The following is a 21,662-nucleotide window of genomic DNA, read 5'->3' as shown; positions in this document are numbered from 1 at the left end:
TCAAACAATTGGAGCTGTTCTCCTTGAGTAGAGTTCATCTGTAGTCTAATGCAGCTGCCAATGGAGAAGAGACAAAAGATTAAAAACATTGAGAACTGCCTTTTTTGTTTCCTTCCATTTATTACTCTGAGTGGTGATTGAATAATTTGAATTATTTAATTTTAATAATTATTTAATAAAATGAATATTCCCAGTGAAGTCAATGAATCTCTTTAACATCCTATGTAATAGTAATCTGAAGTAATCACATCAGCAATACTGCCAGTGTGATGAATATGCAATAGAATGACTGACTGACTGATTTGCCCAGAATAATAGAATTGCCTGTTAAATGATAAAAAAGCAGCTTGTTAAAGCAGGCTGCTTTCTTGTCTTTCGAGATGCAGCCTATCAAATCACATAGATTTTCTATTTTAAGGAAGTAAATGTATCAAGTCTTATTTAGGTAGTGGAAGAAGTTATAGAAGATAGCTATGCTGATTTTTAAAACTGTTGATTGCATTAAAGTCGTTAAAAGATAAAAATATAATTACAGCCAGTCTGTAGGGAAAGAAATGTCACAATACCTGATTTCATGTTTTGAGGACATTACAAGTTTGATAGGATATCTGATAGAGTTTATAGACTTAGACCTTCTTAAATCTTCTGATTTCTCAACATATGATATTTGAATGAATAAAAAGGCATTGTATCATAAAGATAAAGTACCTGACAAGCAGATTAAAAACTAACCACCTTATTTCATAAACTACTATAAACAGAGCACTATGACTGAGTTACCTTTTTTTGTGGCGTTTCTTAGGAATTATGCTAGCAGTATAGAAATGAAAGTAAAATGGATGCTATTAAACTGCTTCAGTCATGATATCACAGAGCAGTGAACAGTGATGATAACACAACTAAAGGCAAAGTTACACACATACAAGAAAAAGAAAGAAAGCAGTGCAGAAAAAAGGAACTAAGAAATATACACTGCAATACAGCCTGCTTGCATGTGTTAACAAAAGAACCTTTTGGTTGCAGCAGGTTGTCCCCATCTGTGGGCTTCATCTGCTGCTATATCAGTGAAAGGAGTTTGGGAGGTAAATGATTTACCAGACTGGGATACTAACCAAGCTGAAAGCCAACATGAAAAGATTAACGTGTAGCTAGATTCATTTCCTGGTTTGATCTCCTGTGTTTTCACACAAACTCTGGGAGTGATAAAGTAAAGAAAGAACACTGGTCTAAAGGCTAGGTAAGGGTTTTGTCTTTCAGCGTCAACTTCTAGCTTTAAGCCAGCAGAAGATGAAAATATTTGTTGAACAGTAGCCTCAAAAGATTGTGGTTATTAAAGTGGGGGAACAGTTTGTATGTAAGCACTGAAAGCAAAACTGGCCACAAAATGCGGTGCATGGCTTAGTTTGTAAACAAGGGAATAAGAATACAGAGGAGATATTACTTCTCAATATGCTGTTTATTGAAACATACGCTGGTACATTACATATAGTCTTGGTGTTTAGTCACCAAAACAAGTATTGCAAAACCAGAAATGATTCAATTAAAAGTTACATAATAATATTTGCAATAATTAATAATAATATAATTGCAATAATGACAAAAGCTTGAGATGTTGCTGAGTTAACACATGCAGAGAGCACTCACAGAAGGAAAATATTGGCTGTAGATGAATGGGGGGGTGGTGAAAAGAAAGTAAGTTAGATAGTTTCAGACAGGGAACGATCTACTAAATTTTTTAGTAATAAGCATGGTGTATCTCTAATCATCTTCAAGGTAAGGATAGGTACGTTTCTAAAAGTTTTGGGAAATGTCATTTGTACCTTTGTTAGCTCAGTTTCATGGTGACTGTAAGAAGTTTTGAAGTCTGAAAGTATAAAGGAGTTATAGTACCTTCTGGCCTTACATCTCTGAGCCTTTGAATTATTGCAGACCACAATAAGAAACTGATATTTGGCTTAGAGGAAAGAGACAAATTACGTGATTACAGAGCAGGGAAAGACCTAGCCAGTCTTCATCTTCCTTGATGTTGGTCGGTATATTTTCTGGAATATCTTCAGGTCTAGCTTTTGATAGACCCAGCTATCAGGCCTTCAAATTCTTCTGCAACCCAGTAAATCACACCATCTGACTTCTGCTGAAGAAACAGCTCCCTAGAGGAACTCTGCTTCATTTATGTTGGACCTATCCCAAACTAATGGATTACTTAAAATACTGAAATGTTTGCCTTTAATGAAATTAACTCTGTAAAGTAAGGGTGCAAATGGCCCCCAAATATGTTAGCTTAGGGGTTTAGGGCATCTTTTCAAGCCACGTTAATTTAATGTCCCTTCAGGCAATTGACTGATCAGAAAGACTTGTTTCCTGATGAATACAGAAAGATAGTTATTCTATTTATGTTTAATGTCATTTTTAGGACTGCAGTTAGATAACTTAGCAGGTGTTAAAAATATCTTATTAGCATTTTCTTTTTCTTTTTATAGCTTTATTAGGTTATTTCTTAAAACAATTAACATAATAAAGTGCCTTTGCTGTCTTGTTCTTATTTTGACAGAGGCTGTCTTTGTAAGTTGAAGCTTCTGTTCTTATCTCCTCGCTTTTCTCACTTTTATGAACAATATAGGGACTATGTAGTAGAAGAGGCCATCTTTTAAATCTCCTAATGTTCCTCATGCCCTAAGATTTGCATCTACATTTCTTTATTTATATTGCTGCACCTGATGTTTAAAACTCTCACTTTACTTGGCATCTTATTTTGTTCCATTTTTCAAAGTGTTAATGGGCCTAGAATGTTTCAAAGTCACCTTTGCCTCTTTAGCCTGCTGGATGATTTAGGATAATCTTTAGGCAATGGAAAAATTGAGCTTATGACAGTTCTTTGATTTAGGATTTAGAGTTTTAATTCCTTATTGGGAAGGGAAAGCAAATATTTCTAAAATCGACATCTTGGAATGGGTGGTAGTAGATTTTTTAGAGTACAGATAGAAGAACAACTAATTTTCAAAGTAAGGCTGTCTTCAGAATATTTAAGTCACTCCACAGTTGAAATAGGCCTTGGATGCTGCTGATCATCTGCTTCTAAAATTCCTCTGATGAAGAAAACAGTTCATCTCTTTAATTGGAATTGTGTGATGATCTGGTAGTGTAATATAATCACTCTGTTAAAGAAAGCATGAGGTCATAGTGGAAAGGTTTTGTCCCATCAAGAAACAGCAGGTTTTATTCTTCCTTTGCTTTGTACAAAAACAGTCATATGCAATTTTCATTACAAGAATGGCTGTTCTGTAACTATTGGTGGTCTTACAAGAGCAGAAAAAAAAAAAACCAACAGAAAATTGCATGACATTTGAAGTATGTGTTACCTGATGTCTCTTAGCTGAAATCCCTCATCAAATTCCAGCTATTGTCCAAGTTAAAGATATAATTTTGAGTCACTCTTTTTGATATTCATGTGAAATCACTTGGAAAGCAGTATTACGGTTTAGGTAAACTTTTCTTGAGCAGGATTGAAGTAATGCTGCACAGATATGGGAGGTGTATTTTGCCTTTGGCTATGTCTGTCCCCACAGAAGGATCAGAATGATCCACAAGCTGAATGTCCGTTTAAATCCCATTCCATCTCCTTGATCTTCTGGCTGCATTCTTGGCCAGTAATATCTTCCTTTGGTATATAGCTAACAAAACAAATGCTGCTCTCTTCAAATACACTCTTCATATCTGTTGTACTTGTGTTCATTCCCTGCTTTGAATTTTGCTTGTATTACTAGTCTTGAATAAATTTAAAAGTGGCAGAAGATACTTTTCCATTTGCATTAATTTTGAAATTCTAGATACTTTCTCCTGTATTTTCAAGAGTTCCCTTATTCTCTTTCCTTTGATTAGCAGTTGCAACCATGACAGATTTCTGTGAACTCCCCAGCTTCTGTGAGCTAATGGCAAGGCCTGGAATAGCATGGGTTTTGCACTCAGAAATGTTCGCATCCAAGATGTCAAGGCACTTCTTTCAAGGTTTGTTGAGGCCTCTAACGGAGTGGGTTATACCTCTGTCTCTACTCATCTGATAAAGGTGACCTTGTAGTTGTGTAGCTCCAGAAAAAAAAAAGGGATATTTGCCACATATCCAGTTTTGACTGTTACTGGCAGCGTGAGTTGCCAGCTTCACAGCAGGAGACTAAAGCCCTCTGATTCACTCCACTAACTAACATTAACATTAACACTCCATTAATGTAAACGTTAATTCCTGGTGGTTTTAAATTTACTCCTCACCTAACAGTCTTCCACCAGTCCTGATATCTCATCTTAAAAATAGGGAATAGCCTTTATCAGCTTGAGTTGATAAGATCCTTCTGTGGACTAAGCACTATTTCTGTGGTACACCTTTAACACCAGTTAGGGATGTTGGGAGGCATTCCTCTGATTGTGCCTGAGGAAGGTGCACCTGAAAGGTTTTGCATCTATGTTTCATTAGCTGCAACCAAACGTGTGCAGTGCAGTACAGTACAGAACATATTGTCTCTGTTGGCTAGTGTGAAAGACTTGGGTTGCTGATCTTTCAGAAAGAAATGTCAGGAAAAGGAGGATTTCTAAGAAAAAGGTCTTTCTACGTAGGAACTTTAGGGCTACTGCATGTTCCCATTTGTCTCCCTTTTACCAGGGGGACTATCAAGCACTGCCAATTAGAAACTACTTAAATACAGTTTCAGCATGGTGGCCACATGTCCTAGCTTGTAGATTCAAGAATTTCCATATTACCCCTCTGATACTGTGCTCTTAAACAGGAATTAAAAAAGTCCGTGGAGAAGGCCTTTGCTTGCTTGGCAATAATCTGATTCCAGCATGGAAGCTGGCATTCCCCACTTCTCATACACTCCTGTTCTTTTCTTCTGTATGCCTGCATATCATTGCAACCCAAATGTACCGCAGTATTTTGTCATAATATTTTGCGTATGTCAAGAAAGTTTCATTTTCTTTAATAGAAAGGAGTTTACCCAAAAATAAACAATTTTCTGTGTGATTATGCATGATGCAATAGATCTTTCGAAATACTCATGGTTTCTTTTGTATGAGTGTTTTCTAGTTCTCATTCATAAATGTCTGGCTTTCCAAAATATGCCTCTGGCAGATCTTAGCATAATATCAATTTATGCATCACTTACTTTTTTTAATTCTAACATACTTGGCATAGATTTATTTTTCTTTTTGGTTTTTTTTAATTTTATTTATTTCCAGTCAACATTTGTCTAGCTATGGCTTCTGAAGAAGTTTTTGTAACCCACTGCTGTAGTTTTATAAGTCACATAGTTGGCCCAATTCAGCACAGTCATTCAGCTTAGCTTTAGGGAAGCCATACTGCTGAGATTTGGGAAACAGTTATAATACTGAGCAACATGGAGTTATATTTTATATAACCAAATTATATTTTAGTTTTTAGTTGGTCAAAATGAATGATGGAGTGAATGCTTCCAGTTTCAGAATAGGTCTACAGTGCTTACTAAAAAGGAATCCATGCATGTGGAAGTTATTTAAAAAAAAACCCTAACAACATATTTAATTAAATCCAGGTAATGGAACGGTAATTCTCTCTAAAATGTTCCTCCTCTTATCCATTAAGAAATTTGATAATATTTAACATGGGTAATGTCTATCATTTTGGTACCAATAAAAATTACATGGCAGTGTTTGATTCATGTTTTTTGGCTAAGGAAGCATTTAAAAGTGTGTAATGGATTGTCAGTGGTAGGGCAGAATGACAGAATTTGAAGAGATACATTCCACTAAAGACTTTCTTTTTTATTGTAGATGAATCTAGTTTGCATAGTCTTCTTGACAGAAGAAAAGCAAATCTGATCTGTGAATTTGCACACATTTTTATAATTTCCAAAGAAATGCAGCAATTTAAATGCTATCCTGTAACCATTTCAAAAGGGCTGGTTTTATCCATGCGGTTATTCTTTTTCCTTTAAGTGGCTGCTTATGGTCTCTTAGAAACTTGTCCCTGTGTTTTCTTTTCTGCATGTCAGTGTCTTACTTCATTAGAAACAAGTTGCATTGAATTGCATTTCCAGAACTGCATGAAACAGAAAACACTTTTATATGTTTACACATATGTATATGCCTATGAGGCCCTTGGATGAAACCATTTACAAGTCAAAGATGTTTCATTGACTTCGCTGGGATTAGGACTAAATCTTAATCTATTGAACATATGAATCTATGAATCACATATTGCTTACCAGGTTTAAGTCCAAATGCTGCTGGTTTTGCAAAGCATCAACTTAATTCTGTGATGCCAATGATCCTATTGATGAAATCATAAGTATTGCTTAGATTACATAACAGGCAGATTAAAAGCACCAAAATGCTTCACATAGAGGATATCCTTCACCTAAAATGGTAAATATTTTGTTATTTAAGTGCAATTTGAAGTTCTCTTGTTAGTGTGCAGTATAGTTTTGACGGTTACTGAAAGTATGTTGAATTCTTTCCATATGTTTATCAAATCTCATTACTAACCAACTCATATGTGTGTGGGTATAGACGTAATCAGAAGGGCAATCAAACAAAATGCATCTGGCTTCTTAAAAAAAGTATCTCCTTTTAGGAAAAGTTGTTGGCCAGAGTAGGACTCTGAGGAGTCACAGAAGCAAAGTAGCAGAAACCCACGTAAAGAGATTTTTAAGTGATTAAGGCCTTTTAGTGTTAGTCTCATACTTCCTGTGGAAATCAACTTATCCATATTTTCTGTGCACTGAAATCTTAAGTACAAGAATTGTATCAAAAGGCCTTTCCAGGGAAACCAGTTAAGCCGGTAATTTGGGCGCATGCTAGAATTCGTTTTGGAATACAGAGATCTATTTTAATCTCATTTATAACTTCTAAAATGTCAATCTTTTTCTGATGCTGATGCTATTTATGGCTTCTGTGAATCCTCAGTCATTTGGAAGTGTAATGTACTAACCCTCTTAGCTGTCTAATGGAACAAACATACTGTGTTCATTTTACAGACAATGGTGGTGACTTGTAACAGGAGAGAGGAGATTTCAGGAGTGGCTAACTCACATGAGGCACATTAGAATATTCCTTCCTAAACAAGGGAAAATGGACACTTTGCAAGATTCTAGCCATAATTTCATGTTCCTTTGGCTTCCTGGGGACATAAAGGGACTTGATAGCGGCCATGAGACTGCTTTAATTTGCAGAACCAAACAGTTCCTGTAGCTTTAAGTGTGACAGGAGTGGCAAGGTAGTTTAACACTGCCCTTTCTTTTCAGGCATGATGAGTGCTCGTAGTATCTAGACCAATATCTTCATGGCACAGCCAAGATTACAGCTCAGGAGTTCCTGGCTCCCTAGGTTGTGCTCACTTTACACAGGCCAATTCTAAACCCATTATCTCTTGTAAAAGTTTTGTGGGCCAAATCTTCATTTGATACTAGTTATTATAGATAAAAGAGCTATGGAGCAATTTACAGCAGCTGAAGATCTGACCTTTAAGTGAAGTTATACAAAGCGAAGCATTGCTGAGGCAATGTGTACCATGGTGCTGCCCTGTTTTTGAGAACTCTTCAGAAAACAAGAGGAGGATAACAATGGTTATTTGTGAGTTATGGCCTCTTTCTCATATCTGAAATTATTTACCCTGTTCGTGTCAGATATTGGCATCTCTCTGCTCTTCTAGTCATTTGAAAAAAAAACACAGGTGGCAGGGTATAGGTAAAAAGAGGCATTATTTGCTATTTAAAGATTAAACGAGTGTATGGTTTCACAAAGGTCATAGTTGGTGCTCGTAGTGATTCAAATTACAGTTGATTCTTCTGTGCAGTCCAATAAAAGAGAGTTTTTTCCTGGCATTACTACTTACTTTTTTATTGCTTTTGTATTGTGCTTTGAAAGAAACTGTATTTTCTCCACAAATGAATAACTGTTGAATTGTTCATACTACCTTAATTTTCTTAAGCTTTACTTCTAAGTAAAGGTTAAGATGCTTTCTGATATAGCTAATCTAGTTTGCTACCACTGACATGGGAATGCCTGATATTTTTCCATTTGCAATGTAGTACACACCAGAAGATTTTATCGAATATGACTATGAGTATGGGGATGCAGATTATAAAGAAACTGATTCTGTAACAGAGGGACCCTCACTATTCGAAGAGACAGTAGCACAAACAGAGGTAACAGAATCTGATCTGTTTGTTGTGTGGTGTCCAGCTGTCCCCTACCACATGGTTTGTCAGTTTGTGTCTTCTGTATGAAAGCTTAATGTTTTCCTTTCACTCATTTCTTTGCTCTGTAACTGCAACACTTGCTTTCAGTTAGAGATGGGAGGTCTCACGGCTGACAGCATTCGTCTCACGTTTGGTTACCCTTCTTTCATTCATGCTTTCTCAATTTTCTTTTCATTTTATTTATGTTTTCCCATTCCATCTTTCATAACGTTTGCAGAAGAAGAAAGTCATGGTCAAAAAGAAGAAGAGGACAGTGGCCACTAGCTCAAAGGACAAACCCCAAAAGGCCACAACAAAAAAATCTGAAAAATATGCATCCAAGAAGAAGAAAAGTTATCAAGAAGCAACAAAAGGCAAACTAGGGGTAAAGGCAGCCAAGAAATAATCAAGATCTTTCCCAGGCCAAGACTGGAAGATCTCTGATAATAAGAAAAAATATACCTAACCCCACTAGATGAATATGTCTGGCTAATACCATAACCCAAAAAAAAGTGATAACTCTTGAATTTTTCCTACAGGACTTTTTAATAATGTACTTTTTCTTTAATACTAGGCAAACGTTATTGATGGATTTCAAGAGTATAGCATAGCTGAGAATGACTATGGGCCCCAGACAGAAGCTCCCTCCAGAACTACTGAAGCAAATGAGGTAATAAAGGCTCTTGAGAACATGATTGACAAAAATAATTGGCCACCAGGTTTCAGTGATTAAAAAAGCACAAATCCATTTTAAAAGCGCGAGCATCTGTCTGTGTAAATACACATAGCTATAACAGCAATTAATGTGATTTTATGCTTTCTTAGCCAATATTCGAACCTACTATTTTCTTAGGCAGAACTCCCATTAATTCTGTAGAGATCTGCTGGATCCTTAAACTGCAGAGTTCATGATTCTGGAAAGGATTCAGTGATATATGCTGTGGGAATGCAGGGTTGTTGCATTCTGTGTGAATGCAAATGGAGCTATGTCTAGTATAAATGAGGTTAAATACTAAACATAGTCCTCCTGTTCTCAGAGGAAGCAAAGTCTCTAATTTTTCCTGTAACTCTTAGGACGCAGGGTACAAAGAGCCTAACACAAGACAAAGGATGGCTGCAACCGTAGCGGCATACTGAAGTTGAATCAGAAGCCATCATTTCTTTTTAATAGTTCTTCAGCTAACAAAACCAAATTATTTGCTTTCCACTGAGCTTATATTCAAATGAATCATTATATTTTAAACTATAAAAAGAATAAAATTACTATTTTGACTTATGTTAGAAACCACATTCTTAGAAAGCAACAACAACAAGCCTAGACATTATGTTAAGATTACTACACCTAAAGCCAGTGTTGATTAATATGTCTGCATATTAATTAATGCTAGTTTTAGAAAAATGATGGCTGATTATAAGGAATATTGTTTTCATTTTTCTTTTACATTTTCCTTTCAAAATGAAGATATGTTGCTTAAAAGATGTACAAAACAGCCCAACTGCCCCAAACATTTGAAAAGAGAAATAGTCCCTATTTGTATTTTGGGTTTCCCCCTATGTCCCTTGGAATGTGAAGGTGAATTAAAATATATTTTAGTCATTCTACTGTAAACTGTTCTTGTGTTAAATGTCATGTTTAGTTCTTACACGCTCTCAGAAGCATATTTAATCTGTTTCTTGGGTAATTATACTCCGATTATACTATAGTACAGATGTAATGAGGTAGATGCAAAACACTAAATGCTCTTCTTAGTGAGAGCAGTTCTGCATAAAGGCAAAATTTGGCTTAGAATTGGTTCAGATGTGCATTTACTCTAGCTGTAAGGCTTAGTCCTGTAGCTAATGGAATAAGACGATTAGTTAAATCAGAATCTGTCCTTTTGTTTTAATTGCAGTGTATTTCAATGTGATGAGATCAAGATATTTTAATTACTCTATATGTTGATTACCTTTTTAATATATTTTTAAGTTTATACTAGTTTAACTTGTCTGACCATCTGTAATATCCATCTCATATTGGAGATCTATGAACTTCGATTTGTTTCGAAGTTATCCTTTCAAAAGACCTCTGTAACAGAACAAAGCAATCCTCTTTTTTTCACAAATGGTTTTGTACATCTCAAATATAGCATTCTCCTAAACTGCTTTGGTGCTTGTAAGTTGGTTGCTTGGTTTGGCAGTTTACAAGCTTGAAGAAGAAAGCTTAGATTTCAGAAATGTTAAAATTAATCTGAATTTGCAAGTGGAATTTGACTCGGCCAAGAAATATATAAATTGCTGTGACAGACATAAACCATGACTTTTTGAATGATAAATTAACTGCAAAATCATTGCCATTGGAAAAGAAGTTGAAACATTTACCTCAGCATTAGTATTTATAGGTACAAAATAATGAAGAAGAATGGGTGTAACTAAAGGGTGCTTGTACTTCCTGTACGTTGTTATTGTGAAAAGGTCTACAGAATTTGTTCACTCTTCATTGTGGTGCATATGTTCATTCATGAGTGCTTGTAAGTGTGAAACCAAGCAGAGAATTTAGCTATATTTGGCACTAAAGTAACATTAAGCAAGCAGTACACATAGTGTACTGGATATATTGAATTCAGTGTTGTTGGAAATAAAAAGAAAAGCGTATGAAAGCATTACTTCTTTGTACTGCTTATACAAAGATCTTTTAATTACTCTGAAAGGCTAGACTTCCATTCTTTCAGACTCTAATTAAAAGACAATATGCTGCAGTTCTACTGTTCTTTCTTCTTTTGACAAGTCATCATGGTGGATCAGCGTATGCTTACATTGCTTTACTAACAATAACCTACATATTCCTCCTGTTCCCAAATCTTTGCTACTGATATGAATAGCAAAATCCTGTTGAAGAAGTATTTGCTGAAGAATACATAACTGGAGAGGATTATGATAAAAAAACTGAGGAAACTGAATATGGAAACAGAGGAGTAGACCCCAGTGAATCTGATCTGCTGGTAGATGGAGATTTAGGCGAATATGATTTTTATGAATATAAAGAATATGAAGAGAAACCAACTGATTCCACTAATGAGGACTTTGGTCCAGGTGTTCCTGCAGAGACTGATATCACAGAAACAAGCGTAAGTTAATTGAAGGAATAATACAGATTTATTTAATTTAGTGATTCTTTTACAGCCTCAGAACTGTACAGAGCCTGATCCAGATATCTTTGTACATATTACGTATATTCACACTTTTGATAGGCTTTGGATCAAGCCTGTCTTCTTAGTAATCTTGGAATTTTTATTTTTACTAAATGCAGGGGGTTTGTCTCTTTTGCTGAAGGGAGTAAGGGAGGGTTGAAGATGGGAGGGAAGGGAAGGAAGAGGTGGAATTCCAAAAATAAATGAGAGCATGTGCAGTTTTAAAGATATTTCTAAACTAGAGCTAAAGCTGGAAACAATGTAAATTCTAGTGCAGATACAAGTACTGTAATTAGTATTCTTATGTGATTATCCTAAGAAGTGTCTAGAATCTTATGACTTCTGCTGCTTTCCAAGGAGAAAATTCATGAGTGGGAAGGTGAAAGTCTGAATGCTTTCATGAAAATAAGCTTTGTCAATGGTGACAGGTTTATAACGTGGCAGGAGTGATTTAACAGCTCAGTATATATAAAGGAAGATAGGATGACATGGTGGATCCTGTGAATCATGCTCTTTTTTGTGTCTTTTACAGCTCTCTCTTTCCCTCTGACTTAATCACAGGCTTAACAGCAAAGCTTTAATTTTCTTTTAGTTGTGCCAAGATCCTCTTTTACAAGTTTACCCAATTGTGAAAGCTGAAAAAAACCTGCCTAATATGACTTAAGACTAGAAGCAAAATTAAGTCCCACTTGGATTTTTAATTGAGAAGGCCCTGAATATAGGGGGAAAGGAGAATTTTGTTTGCAGAATTTGCTTGGCCTTACCTTTTTTTTTCTCCTCACAAACTCAAAACTTCAGTTTAGAAAGGATCCAAGAAATAACAGCAAATGGTGAGAGGCTGCTTTTCTCTGCCAACCCTGAAACCCATGCTTCTCTTTCATTTATCACTCCTTTTTAAACCCTCTTGGGGTCATTGTATTTTTTAAGGATCCTTATCTACGCAAGGTGATACAAGCTTACTATTTCACTTCTAGCGCAGATGGGGACACTGTGGCAGAATGACACTGAAAAGGTCAGATTATCTACAAAACAAAGCACCCATGAGGCACCATTTCTGCCTGCATTAAGCAAATGATTGTGTAGGCTCTATCCACTGGTGTAAATTTCAACTTAAAATGCCTTGTTACAAAACTGAAGGAAGGAGTCAGGAAGCTTGAATCAGAGCTCAGGCTCTGACCTGTGCTAGCTGTATTACAACTCTTATCTGCTGAACCAGACATATCATACCATTTTCCTTTGACACATGGATGTATTTAGAAGAAATAGAGTTATGCCTTTGATTAAAAAGGGAAGAAGAAAGGTGCTTAGTACCTGGAAACTCAAAAAAGGGGCACTATTTTAAAAAATGGAGACCTGATGTCATTTTTACAACTAACGTTCACATGCATAATAAACCATGGTCATCTCTACCCCTTCCTACTTGATTTTTATAAACTATTTTATTGTTTCCTGTAAGATCTGTGCTTTTATAAATCAGTAATAAATGCACAAACCATTAATCTATATCTGTTTTTCCTTTCCAAAACATTTCATATTGAAATTCTGTAACATTTTCCTTAACATTTTCAAATTCCAATCAGTTTTAGGGTAAATGTGGAATCACTCTACTGAAATTTAGAAAAAAAAACCGGATCAGGGCTGATTTTAATTTCTAGTTTGCAGTGGATATGTTAGCAATCAAGAGAGGTTCTTCTGAAGAAAAATATGTGTCAATTTCTTTGTTGAAAACTTGTCTGGTTTTTGACAATAGCAGTGTTATTTGTCTATTTTTTTAGGTACTTCTAAGGTAACTTAGATTATCTTAATCGTGAACTCAGAACTTCCCATAGAGATGACACTAAAAGAGTTTTGAAGTTCATGCGAATTCATGTAGTTAGGAGGCATAACTGGCTATCCACGATATATTATTTAATATTTCCAATGCCACGTAACTCCTTTCCCATTCATGCCACGAAGTCACAGACTCTTCTTTAACTAATTTACATTTTGTGGCTGCCTAATGAATGAAATTAGGAACTTGAAGGTAACTGTCCACTTGGGACCAAGGGATCTTTCTTTCCAGCTTAGTTTAGACTGGCTTAACTCAGAAAGCCATGAAGAATCATTGTTAGTTGCCAAGAATTTGTGTGTTCAAAGAAGAAAAGAAAGAACTTTGTGCCTTGCGCACAGAATTTTTTGATTTTAAGTCCTTAGTCCTAATGCCAACCATGGGGTATGAACTGTTGTATCTCACCATAAAACTACAAATCAATACAATATCCAATAATTTGAAAAGTATGCGTGCAGTTTTTCCGTTTCCATTTCTCATGTATTAAATATTTTTTGATTGATATGGTTTGTTCTGCTAATGTATTTTTCATAGCACAGATCAATTCCAGCTTTAGCTTTCAGTTACAGTTGCTGCAGTTCTTATTGTACCAGGTTCTTAGACCTTCTACTTACTTTCATTTTGTGGGCTGTTTTTACTGGCCAGGTGACTGGACATGGGGCTTATGGAGAAAAAGGCCAAAAGGGAGAACCAGCTGTGATTGAACCTGTAAGTACAGATGTGGATGAGTTTCTCTTTAGCTCTATATAATGTATGCACAGTGTTGATGCATCATTATCAAAGCATGTTGTTCATGATAGTATGAGCGTAACTTTATCTGTGATCTCGGAAACAATCATCTGCAGCATAAACACTGTAAAAGTGATAACAGACAGTAGCCTGTTTAGCTTTCTCTTTCAGTTATACAAAGGACGAATTACATGTTCTTTAAAACAAGGAGAATCTTCTTCTGCAGAGAAAAAGAGCACTTGAGGCTATTTAGTAACTATAGCTTGCACAGACCTACAGAGATAGCTTCCAGCTTAGGCACAGGTAATGCTGCAACTACAGGTTTCAACAAGGTCAAGAAGGTCCCTGTGAGAGGTTAAATAAATGCTTACATGTTTAACCTGCCCTGGTGTCATCAAATTGCTAAAAGTTTAATTAAGTAATTTCTTTGGAGATTGCAGTTCTGTTGTAAGCACAGTAATGGATCAGTAGCTTACAGAATTTTTCTCATCTTTAATAGTAGTATAGTAACTAATTGTTTTTTACACTATGACCAAGTTGTACTATAGCATTATGTTTGACAGAAACTAAAATGTAATTGAATTTTAAAAAATATGAGTGCCAGTGTGTTTTACTCTTCTAGATTTTTCAGGGTCTGCTTTCAAATATATATTTGGCACAAAGAGAATTTAAAGTTTAATCTGATTTTAATTTCATAGAAAGTTAGGCACAGAAATATCAAGGAACAAAAGAAGCATAAGCTGAAGCCTGGTAAAATACTGTGATGTGTCATTGTTGCCTAAATATCAAAGGTCTGGATTCTGTGATCCAGAAGCTCCCTTTTAATTCTATATTCCTGTCCCAGGATTAGCATTTAGTTAAGTTACTGACCACCAAAGTTAAAGGACTACAATAATGAACAAGTTACTAGTCGAGATTTTGACCCTTCAGTCATGATCTGTGAAGAAGCTCAGAGTGTGTTAACACATAAAGTGTATGGGTTTTTTAAACCATGGCAAGATACATCTAGTTTACATCCATAACACTGAAGAAGTATCCAGTGCCAATCTCTGGCTTCGCTGGAGTTCGCTACAGATGGTGTCAAGCTTGTTTGTCCAGTCCTCCTTCCTGTGGAAAGCCCAGTACAAGTGGGAATCATATACTCGTAAGTCTTGCGGTGACCTGGAATTAAGACTAGCATACACTCTCAAAAAAAAGGAGCTAGGACAATAAGACCTACAACATAGAAATAGCCAGTTATTTATATCAAAGTTTTTTAACATCATTTAAGAAAAAAAAGTTATTTTAAATCAAGTGCTATGAGATCCCTCCAGCCTAGAAGTCTTTCTCAAAGCCACACAACTCAGATTCCAGTTATTGTAACTGTGGAGACAGCCCCAGAAAGGTTTGTCAAAACACTAAGCAATACTAACTTTAGTAGTTCAGCAAAAAAGGTGGTTTATATTTTTATCCAATCCATAACCAATTTAATGTCTTTTTTCTTATCTCCCCTAGGGTATGCTCATTGAAGGACCACCAGGACCGAGAGGACCTGCTGTAAGTAGATGAATCAGTATTTTCTTTTATTGTGTTTGATTTACCGACTGTTCTCTGGCATTCATAAGTTAGCTTAATAATAATCTTATCAGAGTTTCTAAGTGACTTAGTATTTTTTGAAGGAAGTAAAAAGGGTCATCTCCAATGTTTTCAGTGACAGCATGCTACTATCTTAGTGTATGTGGAAATTAAACCTTTGAAAGTTGACTGTAAATCTTTGTAAGAAGTAAGAGTATGCCACTTTATGAATTATTTTATCCAAATCTCTGTTCAACGTAACTTTCCAGAGAAGAAAATAGTTCACAAGTGCTGCAACTTGTCATTCAACACAATAATGTTATTCATCTTCTATAGGGTCTTACTGGTCCCCCAGGTCTACAAGGTCCGGTTGGTCCTCCAGGTGACCCTGGTGAAAGGGTAAGTGAACATACTGATTATCCTGGGTATTCATGGTATTTCTTGCACTGTTTGCTGCAAGACTAAGTGGGTTAGATTCTGGTATAAAATAAATACACATAGGTTAAGAAACTTCAGTGGAACTGAGGCTGATTTACTCAGCTGAGCAAGTCAACTGAGAGTCTGAACAAATATTTGCTTAGTGGTAGGAATATGTACTGTAAATACAGGGGAAAAAAAGTTCCTATTTGTCTATATTTCTCTGTTTTGATGGGAATTATTTTAAAATATAACAGAGCAATAGGTATAAACATTTCATATGTGTTTGAATGAGTTTTAAAAAAAATTAGTATGACCTCAGCTGTAACATGTGAGATACAGAGAAATACATGTAGAGTTACAGAGAAAAAACAAGCTCTTGCAGAATCAAAATACGCATGCAAATACTGAAAGTCATGGATAATATATCAATATTTAGGCAGAATTTATTTGCCATATTGAATAACATGCTTCATAGGAACCCCATAATTGAAATTTAAACTATTATTTTAGTCATACATGTTCTCACAAGCCTTTTTCCTACTGCCACAACTAACACAATTTTAAAACAGCCTAAATATATTTATTTGAGGAAATATGCTACAAAAAAATCTTCCCTAAATTTACTGAAGGATGTCACTTTTTCATGCTGTAGTTGTGTGTGCAAGATACTGAGAAGATACTGTTATTTCACAGAATAATGAGATAATGTTAAAATTCTAACAATGCTTCACCTTGATAGTAACTCAGCATGCACACTTTCTCAATGCTTCTTTCCTGTAGATTTACTAAACAGGATATTTTGGAATTTAAATTTACAGAATGGGAGTTTTAACACATTGTAGTGGAATAACTACTGATAATATCTGCTTTTTAACTAACTTCTTAATGAATTCATCATAAGGAAATACTTGACTGAACAATTGATGTGTCTGTCATGGATCAGACTTCATGTCTTGTATGAAAAAGGACACAATACACAAATAATTGTAGAAATGAGCTACCAAACTCATGAGACCAATACAGTTTTCTGCAACCAGATTCTGCTGTCAGATTCCATTCTAATGAAATAACCTGTCTTACTTTAAATTTTAAACATATGTAGACAGGTATGGTTTTTTTACTTACAATCAGTGTATAAGGCTCTAGCTCTTGCTATAACTCTTCTGACTACTTTTCATCTTAGGTAAAAAATTTAGAAAAGTATCACTCCGAGAAAATTACCACTCGAGAAAAGCTCATTGCTGAATTTTTAAAAGCCCACATTGATACCTAGAATAATTGAGAGTGTTGTTCAAGCACAAAACTACAGAAGAGTTAGTTGAGAAATCCACCACTTTTTGTAGTTGTCTGTGGTGCTTCAGCTTTTGTACTAAATTGTTGTATCATCCTAATCCTAATAATGGATATAAGACAGCTGGGAAATGAATGGTTCCACTTTTATTTACTGTAGGGATGAGTTTCACTTACATAAAATGATGCAATGGAAGAAGAAAGTGAAAAACTAACCTAATCTACTGATCTTCAGTAATCTAATTTTCATATTCTCATCTAATCTTTCAGTTCTAATCTTCACAAAGACTCATAATCATATAGCATAAAGTCACTGCAGGTCAGAGTGAAGGTTCTCAGCGTAATGCAAGTGCATTTTAATTATTTTTCTGTATTTTAATCTTAACTCAAAATTGCCTGGATATATAATGGTTCTTTTTCACAATTACAACATTTTATTGAGGATGTTAGGTCTGCATTAGTAACAATTCTCAATTTCAGATTTATCCATGGTGGTGTTATTATATGTTGGTTTTTTTTTTAGATGCTTCAGGCTTTTTGGAAAATATAGCTCAGACAGACTGTTACTGGCTACCAATCTTAATTCTTGAAGAGGGAAAAAAAATACCAGATTTTTTTTGATCAGCTTTCCCGTTGTTTTATTCAATGCCTGAGCATCAGAATGAACGAGTTAAGACAATTTGATGTTTGTTGATCTGTCACTGCAACCCTGCAGAGAGTCACTCTGGTGAATGAGTACTTTGGCAGTCATGCAGCAAGCAAATGAGCGCTCCTGATGCAGGTCCTTCCTGCTCTTGACAGCTTCAGCTAGTAAAAATGCAGCATTCAAATTGCTGGAAAGAAAAGTGCAGTTGTAAATCTAACTACCACCACAACAGCAATATTTACCTATGCAGCATGTTGGATCAGTAATCATGAGCATCATGTATGCACATGGGCACATTTCTTCAACTCCAGCTTACAGAAAAAAATTAGCTCTTTTTTAAACTGTCAGGGAGAAATAGATTTCAGAAAAAAATGAATTTCAAGTCAAAGCTGCAGGACTTACGTGGTCTTTGAGAATCAAGCCTACTAAAAGTCTTTAAAGAGAATAGCAATGTTCTCTGTGTCAAATAGAACAAACACTGGAACACCATGCAATTCTTAGCTGAGCCCAACCTATGAAATCAGGAGCAGAGCATCTGTAATTAGGTACTTCGTACTCCATGTAATTTGCAAGTAAAATACTTAAAGAGAATGATGCTCTTCACTATTGCTGCATGTCTTTCCAAATTTGGTTCTTTAATTACCTCACCAATAATGAAAAACATTCCCAAATCAGCTGCAAAAAGAATATTAAAACTCCAAATATGTTATTATGAGTCCAAGTGTGTGTGTGAGTGACTCAAAAGGTTTGTCTTATATAACTATTTTTTGTGGTTATTGCTTTTTCTCTCATCCTTTATTCTCTTAGGGTCCGCCTGGTCGCCCTGGTCTCCCTGGTGCTGATGGTTTGGCAGGTCCCCCAGGTACCATGTTAATGTTGCCGGTAAGTTGTATTATGATTACAGGGTAGCCAGCCTCCAAAAAGAGGAACTGTGTTTCAAGAAATTTATAGGTGTTTTCTTTTTTCATCTGATTTTGTCTTTGGAAGGAGAGATGATACAGATTTTCTTGTATGGCTTAAGCATTTCAGAATCTTATGGTACCTTTTTTCTCCAACAAAACATGCTTTATCTCCTGTATGGCTGCCAGATTGGAACCAGTATTACACTCACTGAAATCCTCTTTATATTTTCAACAGTAGCTGTTATTTGCTACTATATGTCCTAAACAAGGAGTTTGCTGTTGCACAAAGGGAGCGTACTCCCAGCAGGCATGTGTGCTTTCAAGTCTCCTTGACATGGAGAATTTTAAGTGTTCCAGGCTTAAAATTGGACTTCAGTGTCCTCTTTGAAAAGTCAGTGTATCCTTTGAATAGAAATTTATGCACATAGCCAGCTCTGCTCCCACTGGAGTCAAAGCAAAACACCATCTGTTTTAGCAGGTGGAGGAACAAGCATAAAACTGTTGAAGTATCTTGCAGCTTTGTGGTATGAAAAGTACTATGTGCATGGAATTCACTATTCCTGAATGTATGAGTGTGTGTGAAAGATCTGGTGAGTACTCCCATCCCAGAGAAATGACAAACCAACTGTAAATGAAGGGGCAGCCTCTTTGATGAGTAAAGCAGAGTAAGTAAAATGACTCGGAGCTGTAGTTGGTGTAGTTCTGATACAAGAGGCAGGACTCCAATCAGTATCAATGAGGAAAGGATGATTTTGTAAAGTTTTTTTTTCTATTTATGAAAAGATCAGTGGAAGATTATTAAAATAAGCTAATACTTTTGACCTAGTGCTTGCACCAAGTTCTGTTATCACAGCTGACTCTATAACAAAAATATTTGTTTAGCAATAATTGGTTGATGGAAAATTGCACTGTTCCTCAGGGGAATTATTCCCAAATCATTCTTCATATGTAATCGCTGTGCTGCTGGAAGAAAATTTATCAGTTTGCTCCATTAAAGGTAGTAAGCTTGGACAAATATTTAACCAGCCTTGCAATTTAATGAGCATCTAGACTTTTCCACATTTATAAACCCCATTGAGAAGCCACTATCCTTTTGTAACAGATGACCTGCTTATTATCTTGAAAGTCATCCTAGTATAAAGGAGTAAACAGGTGGAATTGAGTCTAGCAGTGGCAGATTGTCTTGGCACAGAGATACATCCAAGACACCAATTAACAAAAGGGATAGGAGACACCTTTTGTGGGATGTTTGGCTCTTCATTGTCATATGTCACATTTGGAGAGGAGGGTGCTGGCCTCTTCTCCCAAGTGACAGGGGACAAGAGGAAATGGTCTCAAGCTCTGCCAGGGGAGGTTTAGGTGAACATTAGGAAAAAATTCTTCACAGAAAGGGTCATTGGGCACTGGCAGAGGCTGCCCAGGGAGGTGGTTGAGTCACCTTCCATGGAGGTGTTTAAGGCACGGGTGGATGGGGTGCTGAGGGGCATGGTTTAGTGTTTGATAGGAATGGTTGGACTCGATGATCTTGTGGGTCTCTTCCAACCTGGTTATTCTATGATTCTATGGTATGTGGGACTTGAATTCATCAGAATGGGTTCACCTTTTCAATGAGTGCAAGGCAACAAATCTGGACATTTTTGCTTGAAAAAATACTTTGAAAATGTTGTCAACTGAACGTTGTATGGATCACTACAAACCACCTGGCCTCTTTTTAAATGATAGAAAGCTTGGTAGTTCCCATTTTAGAAAAAGTCAAGTGCTTATTTGTGGAGCTTTAAAGCAATAATTTTTTCATCACTTTCCAAAAAAATCCTTTCATTGTGATAATAATATGAGTGCAGGAGAAAGACCTCAGTTACTGTGCCAAATCTCAGCATAGACAGACTGGAAAAACTGTTGTGGACATCATGTCCCTGATGTCCAGTGTGCCTATGCCTTACCCTTGGAAAGCCACGCTTCTGGTTGCAGTTTAGTGTCTCAGGAACACTGCAAAGGTTCTCCTGGCAGTCTCATGAGTGATAACAGTACAGGAGAACAGGAATGAGCACTTGAATTTTAATCTGTAATTTATTTTTAATTGTCAGAAATGACACAAAACTGTTTCATTTTAGATACCAGATATTTTTAAAATTGAAGTCTGCCTTTAAATTAGATTGCATTTTTCTGCAATATTCATGCTGGACCCGGTGCGGCAGTCTTCTGAAACTAGTGGAAAGAAGTTAAGACCAAGACTTGTGTCTTTGAAGCAGTTTACACAGTTGCACCATATAACAAGTATAGTTTAAATTTGATAAATTCCGAATCCTTTTCTTGTTTCGATACTTGCAGTTCCGCTTTGGTGGAGATGGTGAGAAGGGCCCGACAATCTCAGCCCAGGAAGCTCAAGCACAAGCTATTCTTCAACAAGCTCGGGTGAGCAAAAGGAGCCTGCAAACCCAAAAAAACTGCCACAAGGGTATAGCTTAAAAATTTTTTTTTCCATTTTATATCATTCAGGATATGAATTAAAGAACTCTAAGCATCATCTCATCACAGTAATTATCCTTATTGACAACTGTGTCAATGATAGGGGTGCTGTTTGCTAATGCATTATGAGATTATGTTATTGTAGAATTCATATGTTGGTTGGCAGCTTTTTCTTGATACCTGTTGTTTCATTCTGCTTCTTTTCTCAGATTGCTATGAGAGGTCCACCTGGTCCTATGGGACTCACTGGAAGACCAGGTCCTGTGGTATGTAAATGAAACAGTGGCACAGGTTTAAGAAGACAGTAACAGAAGTTACTCCTACACCTCTGTTTTTGTGCTTATTTTACTTGAAAAGGAATTGATAGAATTAAGGACATAGCAAGTATTCTTATTCAAGTTCTACAATTCAACTTGAATAGTAAATTAGTTTTTAATGTGGATTTGGGGGTGTTTA

The 21,662-nt window shown here is 36.0% G+C and overlaps 1 protein-coding gene across 1 annotated transcript in view; it reads left to right on the top strand.

Moving 5' to 3' along the window:
* The window catches only part of COL11A1 (collagen type XI alpha 1 chain), a 151,442-nt gene that overhangs the window by 38,082 nt on the left and 91,698 nt on the right, over window positions 1-21,662 (top strand). The window contains exons 6-15 of the mRNA XM_069862238.1: window positions 8,055-8,171; window positions 8,443-8,589; window positions 8,779-8,874; window positions 11,063-11,308; window positions 13,845-13,907; window positions 15,423-15,464; window positions 15,819-15,881; window positions 18,646-18,720; window positions 21,069-21,152; window positions 21,416-21,472. Of these exons, the coding sequence (XP_069718339.1) occupies window positions 8,055-8,171; window positions 8,443-8,589; window positions 8,779-8,874; window positions 11,063-11,308; window positions 13,845-13,907; window positions 15,423-15,464; window positions 15,819-15,881; window positions 18,646-18,720; window positions 21,069-21,152; window positions 21,416-21,472 (990 nt within the window). The remainder of the gene's footprint in view (window positions 1-8,054; window positions 8,172-8,442; window positions 8,590-8,778; window positions 8,875-11,062; window positions 11,309-13,844; window positions 13,908-15,422; window positions 15,465-15,818; window positions 15,882-18,645; window positions 18,721-21,068; window positions 21,153-21,415; window positions 21,473-21,662) is intronic.

This window comes from Phaenicophaeus curvirostris, chromosome 8 (genome assembly GCF_032191515.1).
Source record: "Phaenicophaeus curvirostris isolate KB17595 chromosome 8, BPBGC_Pcur_1.0, whole genome shotgun sequence".
Classification (NCBI taxonomy): Eukaryota; Metazoa; Chordata; class Aves; order Cuculiformes; family Cuculidae; genus Phaenicophaeus; species Phaenicophaeus curvirostris.
Note: the sequence above shows the minus strand (reverse complement) of the source record. Positions and strands in the feature narration are given on the sequence as shown.